The sequence below is a fragment of the Phascolarctos cinereus genome, unplaced genomic scaffold (genome assembly GCF_003287225.1).
Source record: "Phascolarctos cinereus isolate Bilbo 61053 unplaced genomic scaffold, phaCin_HiC Scaffold_4;HRSCAF=312, whole genome shotgun sequence".
NCBI classification, from domain to species: Eukaryota; Metazoa; Chordata; class Mammalia; order Diprotodontia; family Phascolarctidae; genus Phascolarctos; species Phascolarctos cinereus.
In genome coordinates this window covers 249,377,110-249,399,695 of record NW_027555847.1, presented here as the reverse complement: position 1 = coordinate 249,399,695, position 22,586 = coordinate 249,377,110, and the positions used below count along the sequence as shown (strand labels likewise).

Below are 22,586 nucleotides of genomic sequence, written 5' to 3'. Positions count from 1 at the left end.
TTTCATGGCACACAAAGTATACACACCTATATGATAAGTTGTTGGAAGGGTGAGAACACTATCATCAAGGTGGTGGTACTGGTTCTACTATTAACAATAATATAATAATAACAATAATAATAATAAAATAAATAATAATAACAATAAATTATACAAGGAAATGGGTGACCACTCATCAAAGCCACCTGTGCAAATTTAGTACGTAATGGCTAGCTAACCAGCCATGACTTGGTGGCTAATATTATTTGTCAGGGACTGAAAATGACAAGTCCTCATACTCCAAATATCTTTGAAAATTCAACCAGTGGTGAAAACAGTGCACCATCACAGGCTGAAGTGTTGTCTGCCATTGCCTGGACACAACAGTGACAGACAATATGCTACCAACTACTCAGTCCCTGAGCTGGGGGGAGGAACAAAAAGCTGTCACACTTTTGAGAAGAAATCAAAATCCCATGGGAGCTGCATGAGGCACACGTTGTCCCTGTCATCTGGTTTGCTCCTTGAGTTATATCAAGCCTACTGACGATAAGCTTTCACGCTAACACTTTTATTCAAATAAAAAAGCAGCTTTTTAATCCACCTGTGCAACTGTCCATAGAACATTTCATATAAGAGAATTGGATAGCAGGATGGTGACTTGTCCCAGGACCATTTCTGCCTGGACTCCATTGATTAAAGATGATGATCTCTCTATAATCACAGTAAGAACTGACATTTACACAGCATTTTATGTATGCATACCCTCTCCACACACATATAATGTCACTTGAAGGTAGGTACTATTGTTATTATTCTCATATTACAGATGAGGAGGTTGACTTGACTTCAGGCAAGTCATCCCCTCATACCCTCTACTCACTAGGACTCCTTTTTCTTTCTTCTCTAAGAAAAGAGAGGATTGCAGCTGATGATTTCATCTCAAAGGTCCTTTCCAGCTCTGGCCTTCTGTGGCTCTACAACCCTATGAGTTGGCTACCTTTCTAGCACTGATCAGGACATCTAATTTGGGGTGGGGGTAGGGATGGTGGTTCAGATGTATGATTCCACTGGTAGAGAAAGTTCCTCTATCAAAGTAGAACAGCAGCACTGTAGTAGATGATAGTTCTTGAGAGGGTAAACAAACCCAGGTCTTTCTGATGCCAACCCTAGCCCACCGTCCATTTAATCAGTATGAATCAAAACAGCTCTTTTTGGAAACAATATCCCACTGTACCCTCTGCTCTAATTCTGGAGATTTTTTTCTAGTTGAGCTGATATAATTGGGGTAGGGTAATGAAATTTTCTAGTTTCCATTTTCAAGCCCTTCAAAGATGATACAGGGGACAGAGAATTGGATTGGAAGTCAGGAGACCTGGACTCTTCTAGAGTCGTCTCTGATATTAAACTGCTATTTTCCTTTGACCAGGTCATGTTCCCTTCAGTTTATTTCTCTGTAATATGAGGAAGTTAGATAAGAAAAATCAATGAAATGCTTTCTGGAGCTAACATTTTAAGATGCTGTGGGTACTTGGAGCTAGAAGAGAGGTATGTGGGAAGAGCTGGATTCTTAACAAAGTTGTTTGTAGAAATTACCATCCCCAAACCTGTCACTACCTATCTCATACTTCCTGTGTGAAGAGACCATAGGAACCGTGTATTGGGTTTTGTTGAGCGAGTATAGACAAAAGAGAAGAGCAATGTATCCTTGTGCTGGGACACTTACAGTCTAGTTGGAGAGAAAGAAACAGAAAAGCTAATGAAAGTAAATGGCCAGACACCAAACCTTGAAAGTTCATAGTAGAGAGTCAAATCAACTATATGCTACTCTTTACATGAGCATCATGATCTAATTACTGTCCAGTGGGACTGCCAGGCTCCCTTTAGGTGTTTTTGTATGCCTTATGCAAGAATGGACTTAGTTTAGGAGAAAGCTTATACTGAAGGCCTTAGCTCAAACCTGGAACATGCCATTGGGCCTGCCTGGCCTTAGCTTGGAGTCATTTCATGTGACACCCTATAAGCCCTCTGAAGGAATCTTCCTATAATGCTTTTTTCAGGGTTCTTGCCATGGGACCACCTTACACAGGGGGAAACTGCCTCCTAACAAGGACCTCTCATTTAGGAATGAAGCCCCCGGGCATAGAAGACAGATCCATCTTAAGCAGAATTCTGACTGATAGTATGTAAGTATTATATGGAAGTTCTAACATACCATTATTATTATGAACTTCAGTGTCCATTGATCACTGGACCATAGGATCATAGATTAAGAGCTGGACGGGACCTTAGAGACCATCTACTCCAACCCCCCTCATTTTACAGGTGAAGACATCAAGACCCAAAGAGGTTTAGTGACCTAGCAAGGTCACACAGAGGAAGGATTTGAACTCAGGTCCTCTGGCTCTAAAGTTGGTGCTCCATCCACTGAACCATACTACTATCCAAAGTCTCCTTAATCCCCAAATCTAGTACTGTTCCTCTTAGAGGAAAAGCAGTGACATGAATGCATATGAGATTTCCCTGTGCACTACAGCTATCCATACTTGAATTTTCCATACGGCTCAAGAGATCTAGTGCCTAGAAAATACACTGGCCTCTGGGTGGCGAGTGAATTGTCGTACTCTCTCCTCACCTGTGCCTCTATGTTCTAAGTTCTGATTTCTTGGCTAAATAAGAATGTGGAGTTTAGGGACTTAGGAGCTCTCTGTGATTCCTTCTCCCCCACCCTAAAATTGCCACGGTAGGTTTGGCTCTGCCCTTGGTATGGGAGAGGGCAGGGAAATGAGAAGCTCTTCATCATCTATCTAAGCAGAAAGGCCCATATGCATGGCTGAGTGCAAGTTGGAATGAAAATCCCATCTCTTCATCCAAAGTATTTTATCATGGACATGACTTACTTCTGACTTCTAAGGCTAATGAAAAGGAACAGCTCCTTCATGACAAAGGCTGAGGAGTCATAGCCACATCTGCTTCCTGTTTCTAGAAATATCCGCCGTCATACTGTTTCCCCAATTTATTTCTATAGTTACCTTCTGATTCTCAGGCTGGAATAAGCTAGTTCTTACAGATTAACAGTTAATGGCTAATGGTTTTGGATCAACTGAAGGAGGGAGGTCTCTGGACTGCCAGCTTCAAAGTTAATAGGCTGTAATCAGTAGAAACTCTCAATATCTGCTTAGTTTTGGCATTGGGCAGCATAGTCTTGTAACACAAGTTCTATATTGGAGCTGGTACACAATTTTTTAATCTCTCACAAACTCCCTTTTAGGTCAGTGATGAGGAAAGGGCCAAGAGAATATCCTCCATGTCCACCCAGTATGGTGCCTCATCAGGTTTTTTAATTAAAACAAATTTTGGAGATGAGAGTAGCAGTCAAGGGGAGTTCTAACAGGATTTTCAATGTCATTCAAGAAGGGTTTGGGTAGGTGACCAAGGGCACTGGGAGACACGGGAGAGTGACAAGAAAAAATAAGACATTGTCCCTGGATTCACAGCTTCTAATTACTAGCAAGGGAGAAAATAAGATGAGGACCTGTTCATGTAAAGAGCGGAGTTGATTATCTTTCTGAGACAATGGAGGCTCTTATGTCAATAGATGTATGGCTCTTTACTGGGGCCGTTCCCTGCCCCACTTCTCACTTTCCACTCCTCCACTATACTGTACACAGGTATGTCCCAGAGAACAGAGAGGGGGCTGCTTACAAATAAGATTCTTTTCTATAATAATAATCCTTACAATTGCACAACACTACATTCTTTCTATCATTCAGTCAAAGAATCTTAGAAGGGGCTTTATAGGTCACCTGGTCCAAGCTTTGCATCCAAAGAGGAATTCCTTCTATAAAAAACCTGGCAGATGCCCTCTTGCAGCCTGTTCTGGTTTTTGTTTTTTAAAACAGGAATTTTCAAAATCTCCTCAGCATGACTCAAGTCCACCTCCCTGTTCAAAGACTCTGATAATCCAAATCTCTTCTTAGGGCTAAGAGGGAATGCTTGTCCCTCTGACCTATAAATTCCAGAATGTCAATCAGTTCTTAAAGCCCTATTGCAAAATTTCTTCATCATATCTGCTTTATGTTTCCAGGCTGAATAAGCCTTTGTCTTTCTTCATAAGGAAAGACCCAACCTTTTGATTACTTCTATTCCCTCTCTCCAGTTCTTTCTCCTTTGAGGCAAAATGCCCAAAACTGTATCGAATTTTCTGGGATAGGTATCTCATAGTTAGGTACCCTTCTTGGTGGACATTTCTTCCATAATCTATGTCTTCACACAAATTTATGCACCCCTTTCTAACTTGTGCTTCTCAGAATCCCTAGTTTCTTTCAAGGTTCAGCTCAAAAGCTGATTTCTATGAGGCTTTTCCCAATCTCCCTTCTATGCTGCGGCTGCCTTCCCTGGCCCCAGCTTTAAGAACCTCTTGCCAAAATTACCTTGTATTTATTTTGTATATTTTGTGTACCTTATATGTGTTCATGTTGTCCCCCAAGTTTTCTGATGACGGGGACTGTTTTTGTATCACCAGTGCCTGATAGGAAATTCACAAATACGCGTCGACTGATAAAAGCTTTGGGGTTGATACTTTGGGGAACAGCAGGCAGTGACTCCTAAATCCTTTTCTTGTGTCATAACTACCCTCTCTCCTAGGTCATTTATAAGAAACACACTTAGCAGCAATAGGGATCCTACTGTTTATACTTCAGTGCCCAGAGAAGTATCCATTGGTCCCTACTTCTGGTCACTAAGCTATTTCCTTATTAATAATAAAACATTCAATGAAAAAGAAAAAAAAAGCTTAAATTAGCAACCTTGTTGAAAGTCTAAATAAATGACATCCTTGTGTTTCCCTTTTAATTACATGCTGATTCCGTAATGGCACTCCTTTCCCAGGGTTAAGGGTACAAGTGGTGGTTTTTGTCTTGTTTTGTTTTAAATATGAAAACCAGCACGTTTTATAGGCAAGACTTCCTAGTGACATTCACTGGCTTTGTGACTTGTGGCACTGTAGTGCTCTTTGGATCTCAATAGAACAGCTTATAAAATCAGCATGATGGTCCCAAGCCTTCTCTTGATCCTGGACAATCGCATAATGAATACCTTGGGTTCACCTTTCTTCCAAGAAGCTCAAAGTATCCAAAGGGAGCCTCTCTTTGGTTCTCCTAATAATAGTTCTTAATTGGTAGGAGGACTTTTTGTTTTTTTTAAAAAAGCATTTATTGAAAGCCTATTACCTGGCAGCACTGGACTGCGGGGATAAAAATACAAGGAATGAAACAATCCCTACAAGTACCTTTATAAATATATACAGAATAAATATACAAATAAATACAAGGTAGTTTGGGAGGTACACTATATGTGTGTGTGGGAGGGGCCTTATGTGACATACATACATACATACATATGTATATATAGTGGTTGGGAGAAATCAAGAAAGGTTTCACATAGAAAGTGATGACTGAGCTATCATGAAGGAAGAGAGGGATTCTAATGGGATGAGGTAAAGAGGGAGGGCATCTTAGTAAAGATCTTTATCTTTAGTAAAACCGATGTTGTAAGGTTCCCTGGGAGGCAGTATAGGGACATCAGTCTCTTAAAAAAAAGTGTGGTGATCAGTCTTCTTGTTTTTAAAGGATCCCGAAAACCAACGTAACCAGGTGTATATCATACATCAGACGCACAGATCAATTCAAAGATTTTGTCCCAGTCTGGGGAATGGGCCATGTGGCAGAAGGGCAAAGCTGTGGATTCTTAACTCAGAGTGAATGCTAACTAACCACGTGATCTTAGGGAAAGTTGCCTTGAATCAAACTCAGGATGGGTGAGTGGGTGGGTGCTGCAAAACTCCTCAGTGTGGCCAAAACCAGATTAAAATGTAACTGGGATGGCAAGGATCCACTTCTATTTGAGTTTGACGCCACTGGCCTGTAACCCTTAAGACATCAAATGACTCACTGAGGGTCACATAGCCAGTATTTCAGAGGCAAAACTTGAACCCAGGACTCCCTGGCTTCTAAGCTGGCTCACTTATCCACTACATTATGTTGCCTCTAACTGGAGTAAAAGGGAGATGATCTTGAGGTTCTTACATTTTAATTTTAGTCCACTGATTCTGATTTTAGTTCGAACTAGTTTACTGAATTTCTTAGAAACAAGAAGAAAAGAATTGAGAACAACAACAACTTAAAGAAACTTTGATTCAGTCTGGGGTTTAGTTAAAAATCAACAATGACAATTTTTAGAGTTTAGCATGTTAGCCTACTTGGCTCCAAGTTTTTGGCTATGATTTGCTTCAGTTTAATTCAATGCCTGAAAGATACAGATTATTTATCCAAATGGTTTAATTTTCCACATCCCTTTCTGATGGAGTATCTCACTCCAACATGTGCGTGTCAAATGGAAGGCTGAGAAGATGGCTTTTCTGCATCTATCCAGGGGTCATGAGAGTATCAGTCATCTCTAGTTTTATTCCTGTTATATAAGATGAGGAAACTCAGACTTGGAGCTGGAGGGAAAGTCACTGAGTCGAGGCTCCTGGCTTTCTGGTGCCTTTTACAGGAAATCTGTGGGACCAAAGCCTGGAAAAATGGTGAAGTCAGTCAAACTTCCTTTCAGTGACTCCCACCATACCTTTCTGCCTTCTCCCCTGTCTCACTGCTTGTGTGAAAGTTATGAAAGTTCATGCTAAGGTCTCTTATGTTGCTCCAGTTCCCTCTATTCTTTGAGGAAAGTAATGGTAGAGTTTCAATTGGGATTCTTAACCAAGGTCCTCAGCTTCTACAACAGAGGTCACTCTTTGTGTGTGTTCTTTGTGTTTTAATAAAATCCATGACAATTCCTCCTCTCTCCCCCACTCCTGCTTTTTCTGTGAAGCCACACAGAGGAAGGGCACCAGGGGCTGAGACAGATGGCCTTCAATGAAGATTTATGAGCAGTCCTGCTTGGTCAGCAATCTGGGGCCTGCATGAAACATTGCCCATCTTTAATGGACTCTTAGACAGGCCACAATCAATCCTTCCTCCCCCTGGCCCCCACTTTCCAACACACACACACACACACAACACACACACACACACACACACACACACACACACACACACACACACACACACCCAGCTTCATGACAGTAGCAGCTCTGCGTTTCCCTCATAGAACAGTAAATAGTACTCATTCTCCTGACAGTCCCTAAGGCTTACTTGGCAGCTCACCTGAAGATCTGGGTTGCTTAAGCACTCCCTGGCTGATACAAAGTTATAATCTCCAAGGGCCCCATGAGGATTTCCCCCCCATTAACAGTGAAAAAAGCTTTCTGGTTTCTGCAGGAAGCTTTATTTTTTCTCACTGAGCTGGAAGTAGCTCAGAACACATTTCCCAATAGCCATAAATTTTTATTTTCTCCACGAATGAATGATATGTAGACTCAGCTTCTAATACATGAAAATTTCTTTCACACAAGCTATTGGCTTTCTGTGCCTGGAGGCTGCCAGAATCCCAGATGTCTTGGGCTGGAATCTGTTTCCTTTCTCAGTTCTCCAAACCTCCCTCTCCCCTCCCCCATGTTTTCAACCTTAAGACTGAAATTGTTGCTAATACCTATGCTGCTGTGTTGTAGCTGACATGATTTTACAAGGGTCATTAGCCGTCTCCTAAACATACCCAGGATCTAGGGTAGAGCAAAAGCCCTATAAATAAGTGTACAAAGGCTGCCTATCTGGGGCTGCTAGGTGCTGATGGACCCAGTCCTTTTCTAACTGAGCTCAGTGTCTGAACAAAGGAGTCAATCAATTAACATGCATTATTAAGCACCTACTATCAGTCAGGCAAATGACATCTAGGGCAATTTGGCATAACAGATAGAGTGCTAGACACAGGAAAACCTGGGTTAAGAATCTGCTTCTGGATGTATGTATTACTAAGTCATATTAACTCTATGGTCCTCAGTCTCCTCATCTGTAAAATAGGGATATAATAGCTATAGTATTTACAGGGTTGTTGTGATGTTCAAATGACAACATCTATGTAAAACACCATATAAATGTCTGCTACAATCAATTGAGTCCAACCTGCCCAGCTGGGAGTCAACACCATCTTCCTTGGTCAAGAGAAAATCAGAAGGGGCAGCTAGGTGGCGCAGTGAATGGAGCACCGGCCCTGGAGGACTTGAGTTCAAATCCATCCTCAGACACACAACACTCACTAGCTGTGTGCCTCTGGGAAGTCACTTAACCCCAATCGCCTCACTTAAAAAAAAAAGCCATCAAGAGAAAATCAGAGAACATTATGGCTGAAAGAGGCCTGAAGAAATCATCTTGTTTGTCTTCCTCATTTTACAGGGGAGGAAAAATATGAAGTGATTTGCCTGATGTCATTGAGTTAGCTTTGAAGCCAGGTCCCTTGATTCACAGTCCTGTCCTCAAGACCACTGTGACACTCAAAGTAATTGAGCAGTTGCTGATTTTTTTCCCCCACTATAGGAAAAATGATGAACTTGCCTATAAAAATAACCTCCTCACCTCTCCATGATAATGCTTAATATCAGTGCCATAGGGGCTTCCCACGTGGGTCAACACGAGATCTGTCTGGGTGACCACCATGCCAGCATTTATCAGGGATTCCTTCTTAATTTTTTTCTTTTTCTGGAGGCTATCAGGATTAAGTGACTTGCCCAGGGTCAAGAAGTTAGTAAGTGTCTGAGGCTGAATTTGAACTTAGGTGCTCCTGATTCCAGGGCTGGTACTCTATCCACTGTGCCACCTGGCTGCCCTGGATCCCCTCTTGAAAAGATCAAAATGTCATGACTGATTTCATGTAGCTGAAATCAATCAAGAAATGTTTACTGAGCATCTCCCAGTGAAGAGAACTAAGAAGCGTGGAAAAGAATAGAACAAAAGCAGAAAAAACAGTAGATTGGGAATTATAGACTTGAGTTTAGTCCCTTCTCTATTATTACTAACCAAGTGACCCTAGGTAAGTCATGCCCTTTCTCTGGATCTCAATTTTCTCATTTGTAAAATAACAGAATTAGAATGTGTCCTTAAAAAAAAAGAAGAATGTGTTCTTTAAGGTCTGTTTTAGGTTTCAAATTCTGAATAAATCATGTTTTCTTCCCTTAAGAAGATTATTGTTGGATTACTAACTATTGACAACAGATTTTAAATGATAGTATCATTAACAATAGTTTGGTATCTTATTGTAAGCTGATTACATATTTATAGTGAATTACATAATTCATAATTACAGTGAAAAGATTAAGTATAGACTTATACTTACATGATTGACCACCCCAAGTAGTTGGCTGTGCTCCCCCAGTACATAGGATTGTCCAAGACACTAAATGGAAATGTTGTCACTCTTGCTTCCTTCAAGATTCCAAAATAATCACCTATGGACAAAAACAGGACGAGGAAGGGTTATTCATTCATTCATTCAACAAATACTTATTACAGTCTACTAGATGCCTAACACTTGCTAGCTACAGAGGAAGGACAAGGACAACTGGGAAAGAGCAAAATGTATAAGACATCTGCCCTCCAGAAGGAGTTTGCAGCATCATATGTATCTTTAATAACAACAGCGATGGCCCAAATCAACATGTGTCCTCACTGAGCAGTATGAAGTGATACATGGATTTGGAGGCAGGGAAGATGACTTTACAACATAGCTGATCATTTCTCTCCAGGATTAAAAACATACAACCCCAAAACAATCCAATAGTTCACTTTGAATGATGTAGTAAAAAAGAAGAGAGGACTATAAATCAGGAGACATGAGTTCTAATTTAGACTGTGTAGCCTCAGAAAAGGGTCTCACATTCATCCAGGCTCCTAAACTGCAGGTCACCAGAGACACTCCAAATCCTGTACTTCCAATGACTCAGAGATTAGGAAATCAGTGTTCGCCCTGAGGGCAGGTTGTCTTTTCCCTGTGGCTCATCTCCTATTGGGATGAGGCTACAGAGCTGACACTAATTGTGTCTTGAGGACCCAAAAATCCACTTCTAACAGCCTCAGACACCAGAATAGCACTTTCCATTCCAATTCTCTAGAATTTGGAGTAATCATCACTCACTCCAACTCCATGCTCAGTTATCGTAGGACCTTGGAGAGTAGGGGCCCTGATCATTCTATAGCAGGCAAAATCTGAGTTCCCGCTCTTTTTTTATTCCTGCAATTTAGAGTTACCATCTGGCAAGGTGAAAACTTCTTTCTCCTGCTACTTCCCTCTTTCTTATTCCATTCATCATTTTGACCCCACTCTACTTATCTTTATTCTAATGGCTTCTTCCATGTTGACTTCAAACATGTCCAGGTGTCCCTCATCTTTAAAAACCTGAGACAGCATTCCCCTCAAGCAATTCTACATCCTGTCTACTTTCCAGTCACTCTCTTAGAACATCACCTATACTTACCTGCCTTCGTTTCCTTACCCTGTCTCTTACTTCTTTATTTTTATTTTTTTCCTATCTCTTATTTCTCTCAGTTGTCCTCAGTACGTGACCTTTCTGCTGCAGATGACACTGTTGGCCACTTTCTGTATCCTTTCTCCTCTCTGGGATTTGGTGACACTCCACTTTACTGGTTGCCTTTCTACCAGTCTGATGGCTCCTCTTTTTTTTTGCTGGATCATTATCCATATCACATCTCCTAAATACGGTTGTTCTGAAAGGCTCTGTCCTGGGCTTCTCTCCTCTTTTTTTCTAGAGGTTCCTCATCCATGGCTTTATTTATCTTCTCTATAGAGATGACTCATTAGATTCATAGATCCAACCCCAGTCTCTCCCACATCACCAACTACCTGATGCCATTTCAAACTGGATCTCAGATGCTGAGAGACATCTCACATTCAACATGCCCAAAACAGAACTCACTCTTATCTTTTCTTGCAAACGCACTCCTCTCTCAAACTTCTGTTTCTGAGGAAGCCACACACATTTACAATCTCAGTGTAAATCTCCATTTCTCATTCTCCCTTGCCTATATATTTATTCAATTACCAAGTCTTGTTCATTCTACCTCCACTACATCTCTTTTATCTGTCCCTTTCTCTCTCCTCACAGTGCTACCACCTGAGTGTGAGGTGACGCCTCAGTTTTAAATTGTATTTCTCTTATAATTAGTGCTTCAGGAGCATTCTTCAATATTGTTGACAGAGAGTATTTATTCTTTTGAAAATTGCCCTGTTCATATCCTTTAATTCCTTATGTATTGGGGAATGTGGCTGTTATTCTTATAGATTTGTATCAATACCCAATATATCTTAGATATTAGACTTTTATCAGAGATACTTCCTGTAATGATTTTTCCCAACTTACTGCATCTTTTTGAATTCTAGCTACACTAATTGTATTTGTGCAAAAATGTTTCAACTTTATGTTTATTTAATTTATTTCCTAGGTTCACCTCTACTCCTCGTTTAGTTAAAAATTCTCCCCCAGTTGTACTTGTGCAAGGTATATCTTGTCACTGAACAGCCTTTCTAAGAAAAAAGGTAACTTTTTTTTTGAGCCAACACTGAATTTTAAAGTGTTACTGTTCAAGTTTTGCGATTTTTCTAGATGAAAACTGAACCTGAGACACACATACATGGGGGTTTTGTTTTTTAATAAATGGATTTTTGGGGAAGTTACATTGCATGAAGTAATTTTCTCTTCAAAATTAAATATAAGAAGACTGTTGAAGGGCCAAAGGAATGTACTGTTCTGGATTGGCAGGTGGAGGTTTTTCTGCCCCCACAAGTTCTCCCAAAGCACAGAGAAAATAAACTTTACCAGAGCTCTTGTATTTGTCCTCCGTTTTCGAAGAGGATCATGACATCAGGGAGATGATGACATGATTGCAATTGACTTTGATTAGAGGGAGGGAGGGCTGTGCAAGGTCACCAGCCTCACTTTCTGCTCCAGAGCCATCTGGGTCCAGTGGCCAGATATAGATCAGGAGGATTGGAGAAGGCTCTTACCCTGGCAGTGAAAGCGTGGCAATGTTTATACTACCCACAGGGTTGAATGACTGTGGACTCTGTGTGTGTGTGTGTGTGTGTGTGTGTGTGTGTGTGTGTGTGTGTGTGTTCAGGTGAGAAAATCTTTTCATTCCCATTCAGTTCACTGAGGATATGCATACGCCCAGTCAGAAAGGGTTATAACCTCTTTCCTCTCCTCTAAACTCTGAGATTTCCCTTTGTTCTTCCCTGTAACTGAAATAGCCTCTCATCAGCTTCTTTGGATAGGTTCTTGGCTTCAGCCATTCTGCTCTTTATTCCTCCAAAGAAGACCTCAGAATTTCTTCATAGAAAAAGAGAGCCCATTGGCAGAAGGTTGTAGAGACAGACTGTTGGATACTGTCAGAGCACCGAATCTGATGCTTTTGTTTATTTGCTTTGGTGTGAAGTAAGTTTCAAACAAGATATTTACAGAAATAACTGTGATATATAATCAAAAGGCATCGATAAGCCTCATTTTAAGAAATTAGATTCCGTCGATGCACTGTGTTTTATTTGTATTTGCAGAATTGAGGTCTGTCTCTCTAGAAACAATTTGGCCAAATTAATATTCAATGTCCATAATCTGTTTAGGATTATCCAATCTGTGGACATCTACATTGTTTTCAATTGTTTGCTATTATGAAAAGTGCTGCTATTTATAAATATTCTTGTGCTCATGGAACTTTTCTATCTTTGGCCTCCTTGAGGTATGTACTTAGGAGCTGGATGTATGGGTCAAAGGGTATGGAAACTTCAGTCACTTTTTTCACATAACTCCAAATTGTTCTCCAGAATGGCTAGACCAATTCATAGCTCCATCAACACTGCACCAGTGTGCCTGTTTTTCTACAACCCTTCCAACCATGACTGTCCCCATCTTTTGGTATGTTTGCCGATTTACTGTGTGAGGTGAAACCTTAAAGTTGTTATGATTTGCTCTTATGTTAAATGATTAAGAACAATTGTTTATGTGCTTTTTAATAATAGTTTGCAATTTTTTTAATAAACCTCTCATTCACATCCTTTTACTATCCTCTGGGGGACGGCTTTAGCCCTCATATATTTTTGTTAATTCCCTATATACTTCTGATAGCCTTATCAGAGATGTTATACAAAGATTTTCATCCTCATCCCTACTGAATTTCACTTTATACATACAGGCCAATCCTTTAAATCTGTTAAGATCTTCTGCCACCTAATTTTGTCATTCATGTGTTAGTTTTCCCCCCAGCTTTCTGTCATTTACAAATTTAGTGACCATGCCGTGCACGCCTTCACCCAAGTCACTGATAAAAAATGTTAAACACTACAGAACCAAGCACAGATCCCTGTGATCTTCTACTAAAAACCTTCTGCCCATAAACATGGAGCCATTAATGAATACTCTCTGTCTGGTGATCCAACAACTTCTGAGTGTTCCGAATTCACTGGCTGGTTCACATATCTCTGTATTCTCCACTAGAAAAGTATGATATACTTTATTGAAAGCATTGCTAAAATGAGAGTAAGCTATCCTTATCAAGCATCATCAGAGCATTTTATATAGTTCTTTAAGGTTTATAAAAATGCTTTTACAGATATCTCATCTTGTCCTCATAACAAGCCTGGGAGGTCCTGTGTGTGTGTGTGTGTGTGTGTGTGTATTTATGCACTCTTGCTTTTATTGTTCCCATTTTACACATGAGGAAACTGAGGCAGACAATTGTTAAGTGATTTGTCCAGGGTGACAGAGTCAGTTAAGGCTGGATTTGAACTCAGATCTTCCTGATTCTAGGTCCAAATCTCTATCTACTGCACCACCTACCTAGACTGACTGTATTTGCAAAATTCCTTCCATCTACCTCTCTGTCACTGCCTCTTGCCCATTCATTTGCCCTACAACTCACCATCCTTTGCCCTGTCATTAGGATCCTGGTGATCCCTGGGATAGAGCACCACCAGGTGTTGCTTGTACCTATTAAAAGCCAGGCTTCTGGAAGTTCTGAGGAACCAGCAACAATGCCTGCAATGAGGCCAAGCAAATGAGGAAGACTTTGAGGGCCTCGGCCCAGGACGACCTTATATCTTTTAATCACCTACCTTCATCAGCAGATCTCCTCTCATCCTCTGATAGGCTGCCTGGACTTACTCCCCAGTAGTTAACATGCTTCCACCTCCTCCCACCCTCCCTGTCCTAATGATATCGACCTTCTGACTGCTAATGAACAAATACCCATCCTCAATCCCAGCTGTATTCTCCTTCATTCCCACCTACCTGAACCATATCCTGTTCCCTACTCTGGATCTGTCTGCGCCTTCCACTGGGCTATTCAAAACACCTGTTCTATAATGTTCTATAATTCATTTCAGACCTCTTCATCTCATCTTGAGACTCCCCAGACTCAACCAACTTAGTGGCTTCATATTGCCTTCAGAATAGAACATAATCCTCTATTTACTTTTAAATGCCCTGTATGGTTTGTCTCCAAATTGTTTTTCCATTTTCCACTGGACATTACTACCCTTCTTACCCTCTGCCATCCAGCCAAGCTGGCCTTCGTCAGGATGCATATATTAGGCTTTAAGGTCTGCAAAGAGCTTTGCAAATATTGTCTCACTTGATCCTCACAATGACTCTGGGAAGGGTGTCCATCAATTGGGGAATGATTGTAATGGAATGCTGTTGTGCTATGAGAAATGATGAACAGGAAGACATCAGAAAAACCTGGAAAGACTTGTACGGACGGATGCTGAGTGAAGTGAGCAGAGCCAAGAGAACGTTGTATACAGTAAGACCAAAATCATGTGATGAGCAGCTGTGAGTGATTTAGCTATTTTCAGCAATGCAGCGATCCAAGACAATTCCAAAGGATCCATGTTGAAAAATGCTATCTACATCCAGAGAAAGAACTAAGAGAGTCTGAATACAGACTGAAACATACTATTTTTCATTCCCTTGCCTTTTCTTTTCTTCTGTGTTTTCTTTCACAACATGACAAAAATGGAAAAATATTTTGCATGATTACACATGTAGAACCTATATGAAACTTCTGACTGTCTCAGGAGGTGGGGAAGAGAGGGAGAGAATTTAGAACTCAATTTTTTTTAACTTATTTTTTTAATTTAAATTTTTTTATTTTTTCCATATGCTTTTGAGTTGAAAATTTTTCTCCCCTTTCCTCCCCCCCACCCTCCCCAAGACTGAGCACAATCTGATATAGGCTTTACATTTACATACCCGTTAAACATATTTTCATATTAGTGAAGTTGTAAGTGATAACTAAAACCAATACGAGGAACCATCAGAAAGAGGAAACAAAACTCAACAGAAGGCAAAAATAAGTGATAGCGATTCGACTTCCATAGTTCTTTCTTTGAATGTGAACAGCCTTATCCATCCCGAGGCCTCTGGAAATGTCTTAGATCCTCATAATGCTGAGAAAGGTTCAGTTTAACAATCTTAGTCATTGCATAAATGTGACTGTTATTGTGTACAAAGTCCTCTTGGTTCTGCTGACTTCACTCAGCATCAGACCATATAAGTCTTTCCAGGGTTTTCTGAAGTCAGCCTGTTCATCATTTCTTATAGCACAGCAGTACTGCATTACATTCATATACCACACAACTTGCTCAGCCATTCCCCAATTGATGGGCATCCTCTCAATTTCCAATTCTTTGCCACCACAAAAAGAGCTGCTATGTATATTTTGGGTCCTTTTCCCATTTGTTTGATCTCTTTGGGATATAGCCCTAGAAGTGCTATTGCTGGATCAAAGGGTATGCACATTTTTGTAGCCCTTTGGGCATAAGAACTCAAAATTTTTAAAAAACAAATGTTAAAAATTGTTTTCACGTGTAACTGGGAAAATATTATTTAAAAAAATAATAACCCTGGGAAGTAGGTGTTATTCACATCCTCATTTTACAGATGAGGAAACCGAGGGAGAAAGAGTTTAATTGACTCACTCAGAGTTACACAGCAAGTAAATCTGAGGCTGAATTTAAACCCAGGTCACCCTAACTTCCTAACTTCAAGGCCAGCTCTCTATCTACAGTACCACATAGCTGCCTCACCTATACATAAGTTAATTATAGGCCTACTATTCACATACTGTGTAATATGTCTGCAATCTTTAAATTTAATATATTTTTTCAATATTTTATTTCCCAATTACATATACAAAATTTTAATATTCATTTAAAAAAATGTTTAGTTCCAGATTCTCTCCTCTGTCCCTTCTTTTCCTCCCCCTTCAAAGAGAAGGCAAGCAATTTGATACCTTATACATGAGCAGTCATGCAAAACAAAATTTTAATAGATTTTTGAAGGCATTCCTAAGGTACAGCCTAGCTTAAACCACTTATTTCAAGAGAAGGCCATATCTACAATCTGTGTACCTTTAAACATTTGACACTCGAAGATCATTCACACTATAAAATGTAATGTGATATTGTTTACTCAGGACTGTTAAACAATAGCCAGAATGAAATGTCTTCCAATAATTGAAAAACAATATTTTAATCAAAGACTTATTATGAGACTGTTTACCATATGGAAAATTAAGGAATTTAAGGTGGAAATGCCTACTGTTATTTTAATTCAGTGGACCTGTTTTAGCTCTTACCTTTAGATAAGCTGAGGTACACCAATTAACCAAGAGGATTTTGCACACTAGGAATAATTTATTTTATTCAAAGTATACTCCAAGTTAAAGGCATACAAAACCTTCATGATGCTAGAATAAATTTTAAGAAAAATCCTTCCAAGATACTGAGAAGTGGAAACAACTACCTTAGTTTGAAAAAAAAAATGATGGGGGTTGGGGCAGGGAGCAGCTACATGGCACAGTGGATAGAGCATTGGCCCTGGAGTCAGCGGGACCTGAGTTCAAATACACCCTCATATACCTAACACTTATTAGCTATGTGACACTGGGCAAGTCACTTAATCCCAATTGCCTCACAAAAAAAAAATTAGACTTGATCAACTCAATGAAATGTCAAGTTTAATCAAATGTTTTGAAAGAAAAACAAAAGTATAATGACCTAGTTGTATCTGGAATTATGTTCAAAAGACTGTAAACAATAATATTCATTTAAACACAATCTACATTTAAACACTAATCTACACAATTCCTTTTTTTTAGGACTGATGAACAAATTTCTTTTTGCATTAATTTTATTGTTATTTCTAAGTTTTCTCTTTTTCCCGACTTCCTCTTCTGTCCATTGAGAAGCCAAGAAATTTGATATCCGTTATACATAGAAAACCATGTAAAAAATATTTCTGTATGAGCCATATTCACACTCCACCTGCCAAAATATGGCAAGGAAAATAAAGGGAAAAAATATGCTTCACTCTGTATTCTGAGACTATCATGAACAACAATTTTAAAGAGCCACTCACGATTCAAGTTCTCTAGTTGATGAAACCAATTTAAATGGGAGAGTTATAGTATATGTAAAATAAAAGATAGTCTCATTGCAAGAGAAATCTTTTTGTAACAAATAAGGCAGAAGATAATTATTATATACTGGTAGCTCTTTTTTGCAGTATCTTATCAAGTCTCTTTTTTCCCCTTTCTTAACGCCAGCAAAAACTGTTTTTGTTTCAGAGGTATATTTCTTGGGGTTTTCCAAATATTCCATCAGTGCATCTCTATGGATGATGCTTGTGTTTCTGTTGGCGTCTGGATAAAAGAATCCTGGAGCTAAAACGGTCTTTCATCCAGAGTCCACTCAGATTAAATCCAGTCCTGTCCTTGACTTTCTTTTCAGCTGTGGGATACTGTGCACACTTCTGAACAAAAATCTTCTTGCCCTCTAAACACTGCCCATTGTGAATTTGGCTCTGCCCCATAATCTTACTTGCTAAACCCCATCCTGTGTCTTACTTCCTCTGACTCAGAGCAGTTAGAAAAATATATCATGGACCAATTTGACCTTCTATTTTTCTTTTCATGCAAATAAAAATGAATTATGCTGATTGTTATGTAAATGAAGCAGAAGGGAACTTTTGAGTTTCAAGAAGACTTTGGACTTTCGAGAGTCTAGGAACTGATTATCCCTTTGCTCAAAAAGGGTCTGCTATGCAAACACAAGAAAATGAAATGAAGTTGTTGCATTTTGAACTTCATCTCTACATACTGGTAAAAGAGAGCTCATTTTGTGGAAAGTGTTACCTCACAAAGAAACTCATTCTGCTTGGAACATAGACTCTTTGTGAGAAGCTGCTGTCATGTGTACTTAGTGTTAACATTTCTTGAACTGAGAGCCACGGAAAAGTTCCAGGGGGAAAACAGCTACAGGGCTCCTAACTGCTGTCTGTCAGTAAGAGTAGCAGTGTGGCTTACTTGCTTTTTTGATGATAAAGAATTATTGTGGAGCCAGGAAAGTCCGAGACACAAACCCAAAAGAAGAGAATAACTCTCTAACATCTACAAGCAAAACCACAAAGAAAAACACTGCTTGGCCGCAAAGATAACTAAAATTCATGGACTTCTTAAACTTTTTGTACTCATGACCCCTTCAGTACTTCTTAAACTCACAACCCACAGTTTAAGAAGTGCTGGATTAATGAAATTTTATATATAACAATAACAATAACAAATAACAAACCCTCTGAAAATCAGAATAGATCAAATGAAAGTTAATGACTCCATGAAAGAACAGAAAATATTAAAATAGTTAAAAGACTGGGGGAAAAAAAGAAGGATATCAGATCTCATATTAAAAACTGGTGTAGAAAGCACCAAAAAATGGTATTTGTTACCAAATTTCAAAAAATCGTGCATGAACTTTCTAGACCCATTAGAACTAGAAATGAAAATGAAAATGAAACCACTTAAAAGAAACCTCAAAATGAAAATTCCCAGGAACGGCATAGTCATAATCCAGAACAAAGGAAAAAAAACTATAAGGTGCCAGAAAGAAAGAGTGTAAGTGGCACAGCTAGGAGGCGCAGTGGATATAGCCCGGCCCTGAAGTCAGGAGGACCTGAGTTCAAATTCGGTCTCAGACCAAACACATGACACTTACTAGCTGTGTGATCCTGGGCAATTCACTTAACCCCATTTGCCTTTAAAAAAAAAAGTGTTTAAGTACTGAGGAGCCACAGTCAAGATCATACAAGATTTGGCAGCTACCATTCTAAAGAGAAGAGTGTTTGGAAAGTAATATTCCAGAAGGCAAATGACATGAAGAATAACTTACCTACCAAAACCAAGGGCAAACTTATATAGGAAAAAAGCAGACCCTTAATAAAATAGAGGATTTCCAAACATTCCTAATGAGAAGACTGAAAAGAAATTCTGAAATGCAAAAACAGGAATCAAGAGAAAAATAAGAATACATTTTAGCAATTGGAAGGGAATATACAAGGATGAAGTTTGTACTGTTTAATAGGGGAAGAAAAATCAATTGTTTAAATGACAGAAAGGGCTGGAAGGAATAGTTTTGATATGTGATGATCTTAAAAGAAGGAAGAAAAGTGAAAGGAAAAGGGAGAGCTAAAGGGAGAGAAATGGAGGCTGTGTGAAACTGTCTCTCATATAATCTGGGAGTGCAAGTAGAAGACTACACAAATGAGGAGGAAGGGGTATGCAAAGTAAGTGTCATCTGAATTTCATTTTCATTGGAACTGGTTGCAGGAAAATAGAAAATACACATATATAAATACAAAGAATCTGTGGAAGAAATACAATCAAATTGATAAGAGAAATGAAAGGGGGAGAAAGTAGATTCAGGGAGGGATCAGTTATAAGCAAGATAAACTTGCTTTAAAAGAAGGGGGGTTTAAAACAAAAGAAAGAAAGGGTAAGAAGGTGTGACTGGGATCTGTTCAAGGGGGAGGAAAATAAGGAACGGGGAGTGTAAATAGATAGCGTCAAACATAAATCACTAACGCTGAGTAACTTCCTCTCTCACCACCATCTTCTACTTCCAACTACCTAAAATGGGTGAGGAAAAAGTATAAGAGGATATTATGGGAGGAAATACAAAATTAATGACCACAACTATTAATGGAATGAACTCACCTATAAAAAGGAAGTAGATAGCAAAATAGATTAGAAGAATCAGAATTCAACAACTTTTCTACCCAGAAACAGAAAATACACCAGACTAAGTCCTGATTGGGAAACCTCAAAAAAAAAATGAAAGTGAGTCATTTTTCCAGTGCAGGTTGGTACAGAGAGGTCATAGACACTGGGGACAGAGTCTGGCCAGGAAGGGCCATGCAAAGCATTCTACTACAAGGATAGATAGTACACTAGGGCAAGATGTCCCAGAGGGAAACGTGGGTGGCGCAGTGGATAGAGCACCGGCCTTGAAGTCAGGAGTTCAAATCCAGCCTCAGACCAAACACTTGATACTTACTAGCTGTGTGACCCTGGGCAAGTCACTTAACCATAGCTGCCTAAAAAAAGAAAAGAAAAGAAAAGAAAAAATTGAAAAATACAGTTTGGGAATAACTTCAACCAGATCTCTTGAAAGAGATGAAGTGAGAGTTTTTAAAAGCTTAAAAATGTTTTTATAAGTGAAAAGAGATAGAACGATGATAGCAGAGTGGAAAGAAGAGCAGGATAGTCCTCTCACCAAATTCTTCCAAACAGATCTAGAAAATGCACCAGATTGAAACCTGATGGGAAAATCCAAGAAAAAGTCATGAGTCATTTTTCCAGCCCAGGCTGGTATAGAGAGATGACAGATAAGTGTGTGGATGATGGGCTTGGGATCTTTGAGAAGCAAGCTAAACACAGAGCACTCTGGCACCCAGGGAGAAGCTATTTAACACAGCAAGAGGAGGCTCCAGATCCATACCAGGGTATCACAGGTACCAACTCGCAGCTTTGTCATTCACTACCCAGTTTCATGTCACTGAAGCAAGGTGAACTGTGCAAGGGACCCTGCAGCCAGAGGTGGTGTTCCAGGGTAGGGAGCAGCCCCAGGCCCCAGGCTGAGAAGAACAAGTTCAGATGCAGAGAGCAGCGGCATGGTGCTGACCCCAGGAACTGAACAGGGTCTCAGTTCAAACTTCTCGATGACTCTGGAGCCTGAAGAGGAATAGCCAGGGAAGGGATCCCAGGACAGCAAAGGGGGGGCCTGCAGTTCCATCACTCAGAACCAGCAGGTCCCAGAAGGTTGATAATGGCTGAGTTCAGCAGCGGCCTACCCGTGGCTCAGAGCCCATACTCTGAGCTCAGGACAAGGGGGAAGCAATAAAACTTTACTCTGGATCTGATCACTTTGGGAGTGCTGAAAGTCCCTGGCCTGATCTGGCACTGAGATAAAAAAATAACACAATATTCGGTATCCCAAGAAAGCAGCAGCAAGACCATTCCTCCAGAAGCGTGAAGAGACCAGCTGTAACAAAGTTTGGAGTGAGGAAGTAGGGTGGAAGAATGAGTAAACAAAAAGAATCCTGCCAGAAAAAGCGCTTATGGTGATAGGGATGCTGAAACACACAAATCCAGAAGAGAGTGATTCCAAAACATCTATAAGCAAAGCCACAAAGAAAAACAAAGCTTAGGCATATATTCAATTAGAATTCCTGGAAGAGATGAAGCATGAGTCAAAAAATGGTTTTATAGAGGAAAGGAGAGTACTAGAAGTAAAAATTGGAAAAGAAATGAGAACTTTGGAAGAAAGAATGGGAAAAAGAATTAATAGCTTGGCACAAGGGGTACAAAAACCTTGACCCATCAACAAATTCCCTAAAAATTAAAATGAACCAAACAAAAAATGACTTAATGAAACAATAAGAAATATTAAATCAAAGTCAAAAGAAAAAAAAAGAGAAAATGTATATCATAACAAAAACAACTGACCTGGAAAACAGATTGAAAAGGAAAAAAAATTAAGAATTATTGGATTACCTGAAAGCCATGACTAAAAGAGCCTAGACATCATATTTCCAGGGGAAACAAAATAGAACAGTCCAAATTTCCTAGAAGGTCAAATGGAAACAGAAAGAATCCATCATTCACCTCCTGAAGGAAACACACCAAAATGAAAACTTCCAGAAACAAAATCTAGAAGTGAAAATCGAGAGTTCCCAGGTTAAGGAAAAAAAAACAGTAAACAGCCAGAAGGAAAGAACAAGTACCAACAGCTCATGATCAGGATCACACATGACTTAGAAGCCACCACTATAAAGGAGCAGAGAGCTCAGAATACAATATGCTAGAAGGCAAATGGCGTAGGCCTGTGACCAGAAATAACTTACACAGCAAAACTGAGTATGATCCTACTGAGGGGGAAACGGTCCATTAATGAAACAGAAGACTTCGAAGCACTCCTGAGGAAAGGACCAGAGCTGTGTAGAAAAGTCTCTGAAATTCAGACACAGGAGTAAAGAGAAACATAAAAAGGTCAACGAGCAAAAAAATCATGAGAAACTAAACAAGGATGAGCCACATAAACATACTGACATAATTTCATACGCTAGCCTATCATTTTTGCCAAGAGGTGGGAGGGACAATTCATCATTACTCAAGTCATGATATGGAAACAAAGTTATGCCTCTGGTTGCATTTATTAAGGATAGTTGTATAATCTGAACATAGGCTAGGGATAGGAACAGGGGCTGGACCTGTGATGTCATTGCTTTAGGGCATCCCCATTGAGGAATTTCATCTATCAGTGGAGGCCAACAC

The 22,586-nt window shown here is 39.7% G+C and overlaps 1 protein-coding gene across 1 annotated transcript in view; it reads right to left on the bottom strand.

Annotated features, from left to right (window-relative positions):
- The window catches only part of PEMT (phosphatidylethanolamine N-methyltransferase), a 179,528-nt gene that overhangs the window by 8,905 nt on the left and 148,037 nt on the right, over positions 1-22,586 (bottom strand). Inside the window, 1 exon segment of the mRNA XM_020967400.2 lies at positions 9,247-9,358. Within this exon segment, the coding sequence (XP_020823059.1) occupies positions 9,247-9,358 (112 nt within the window).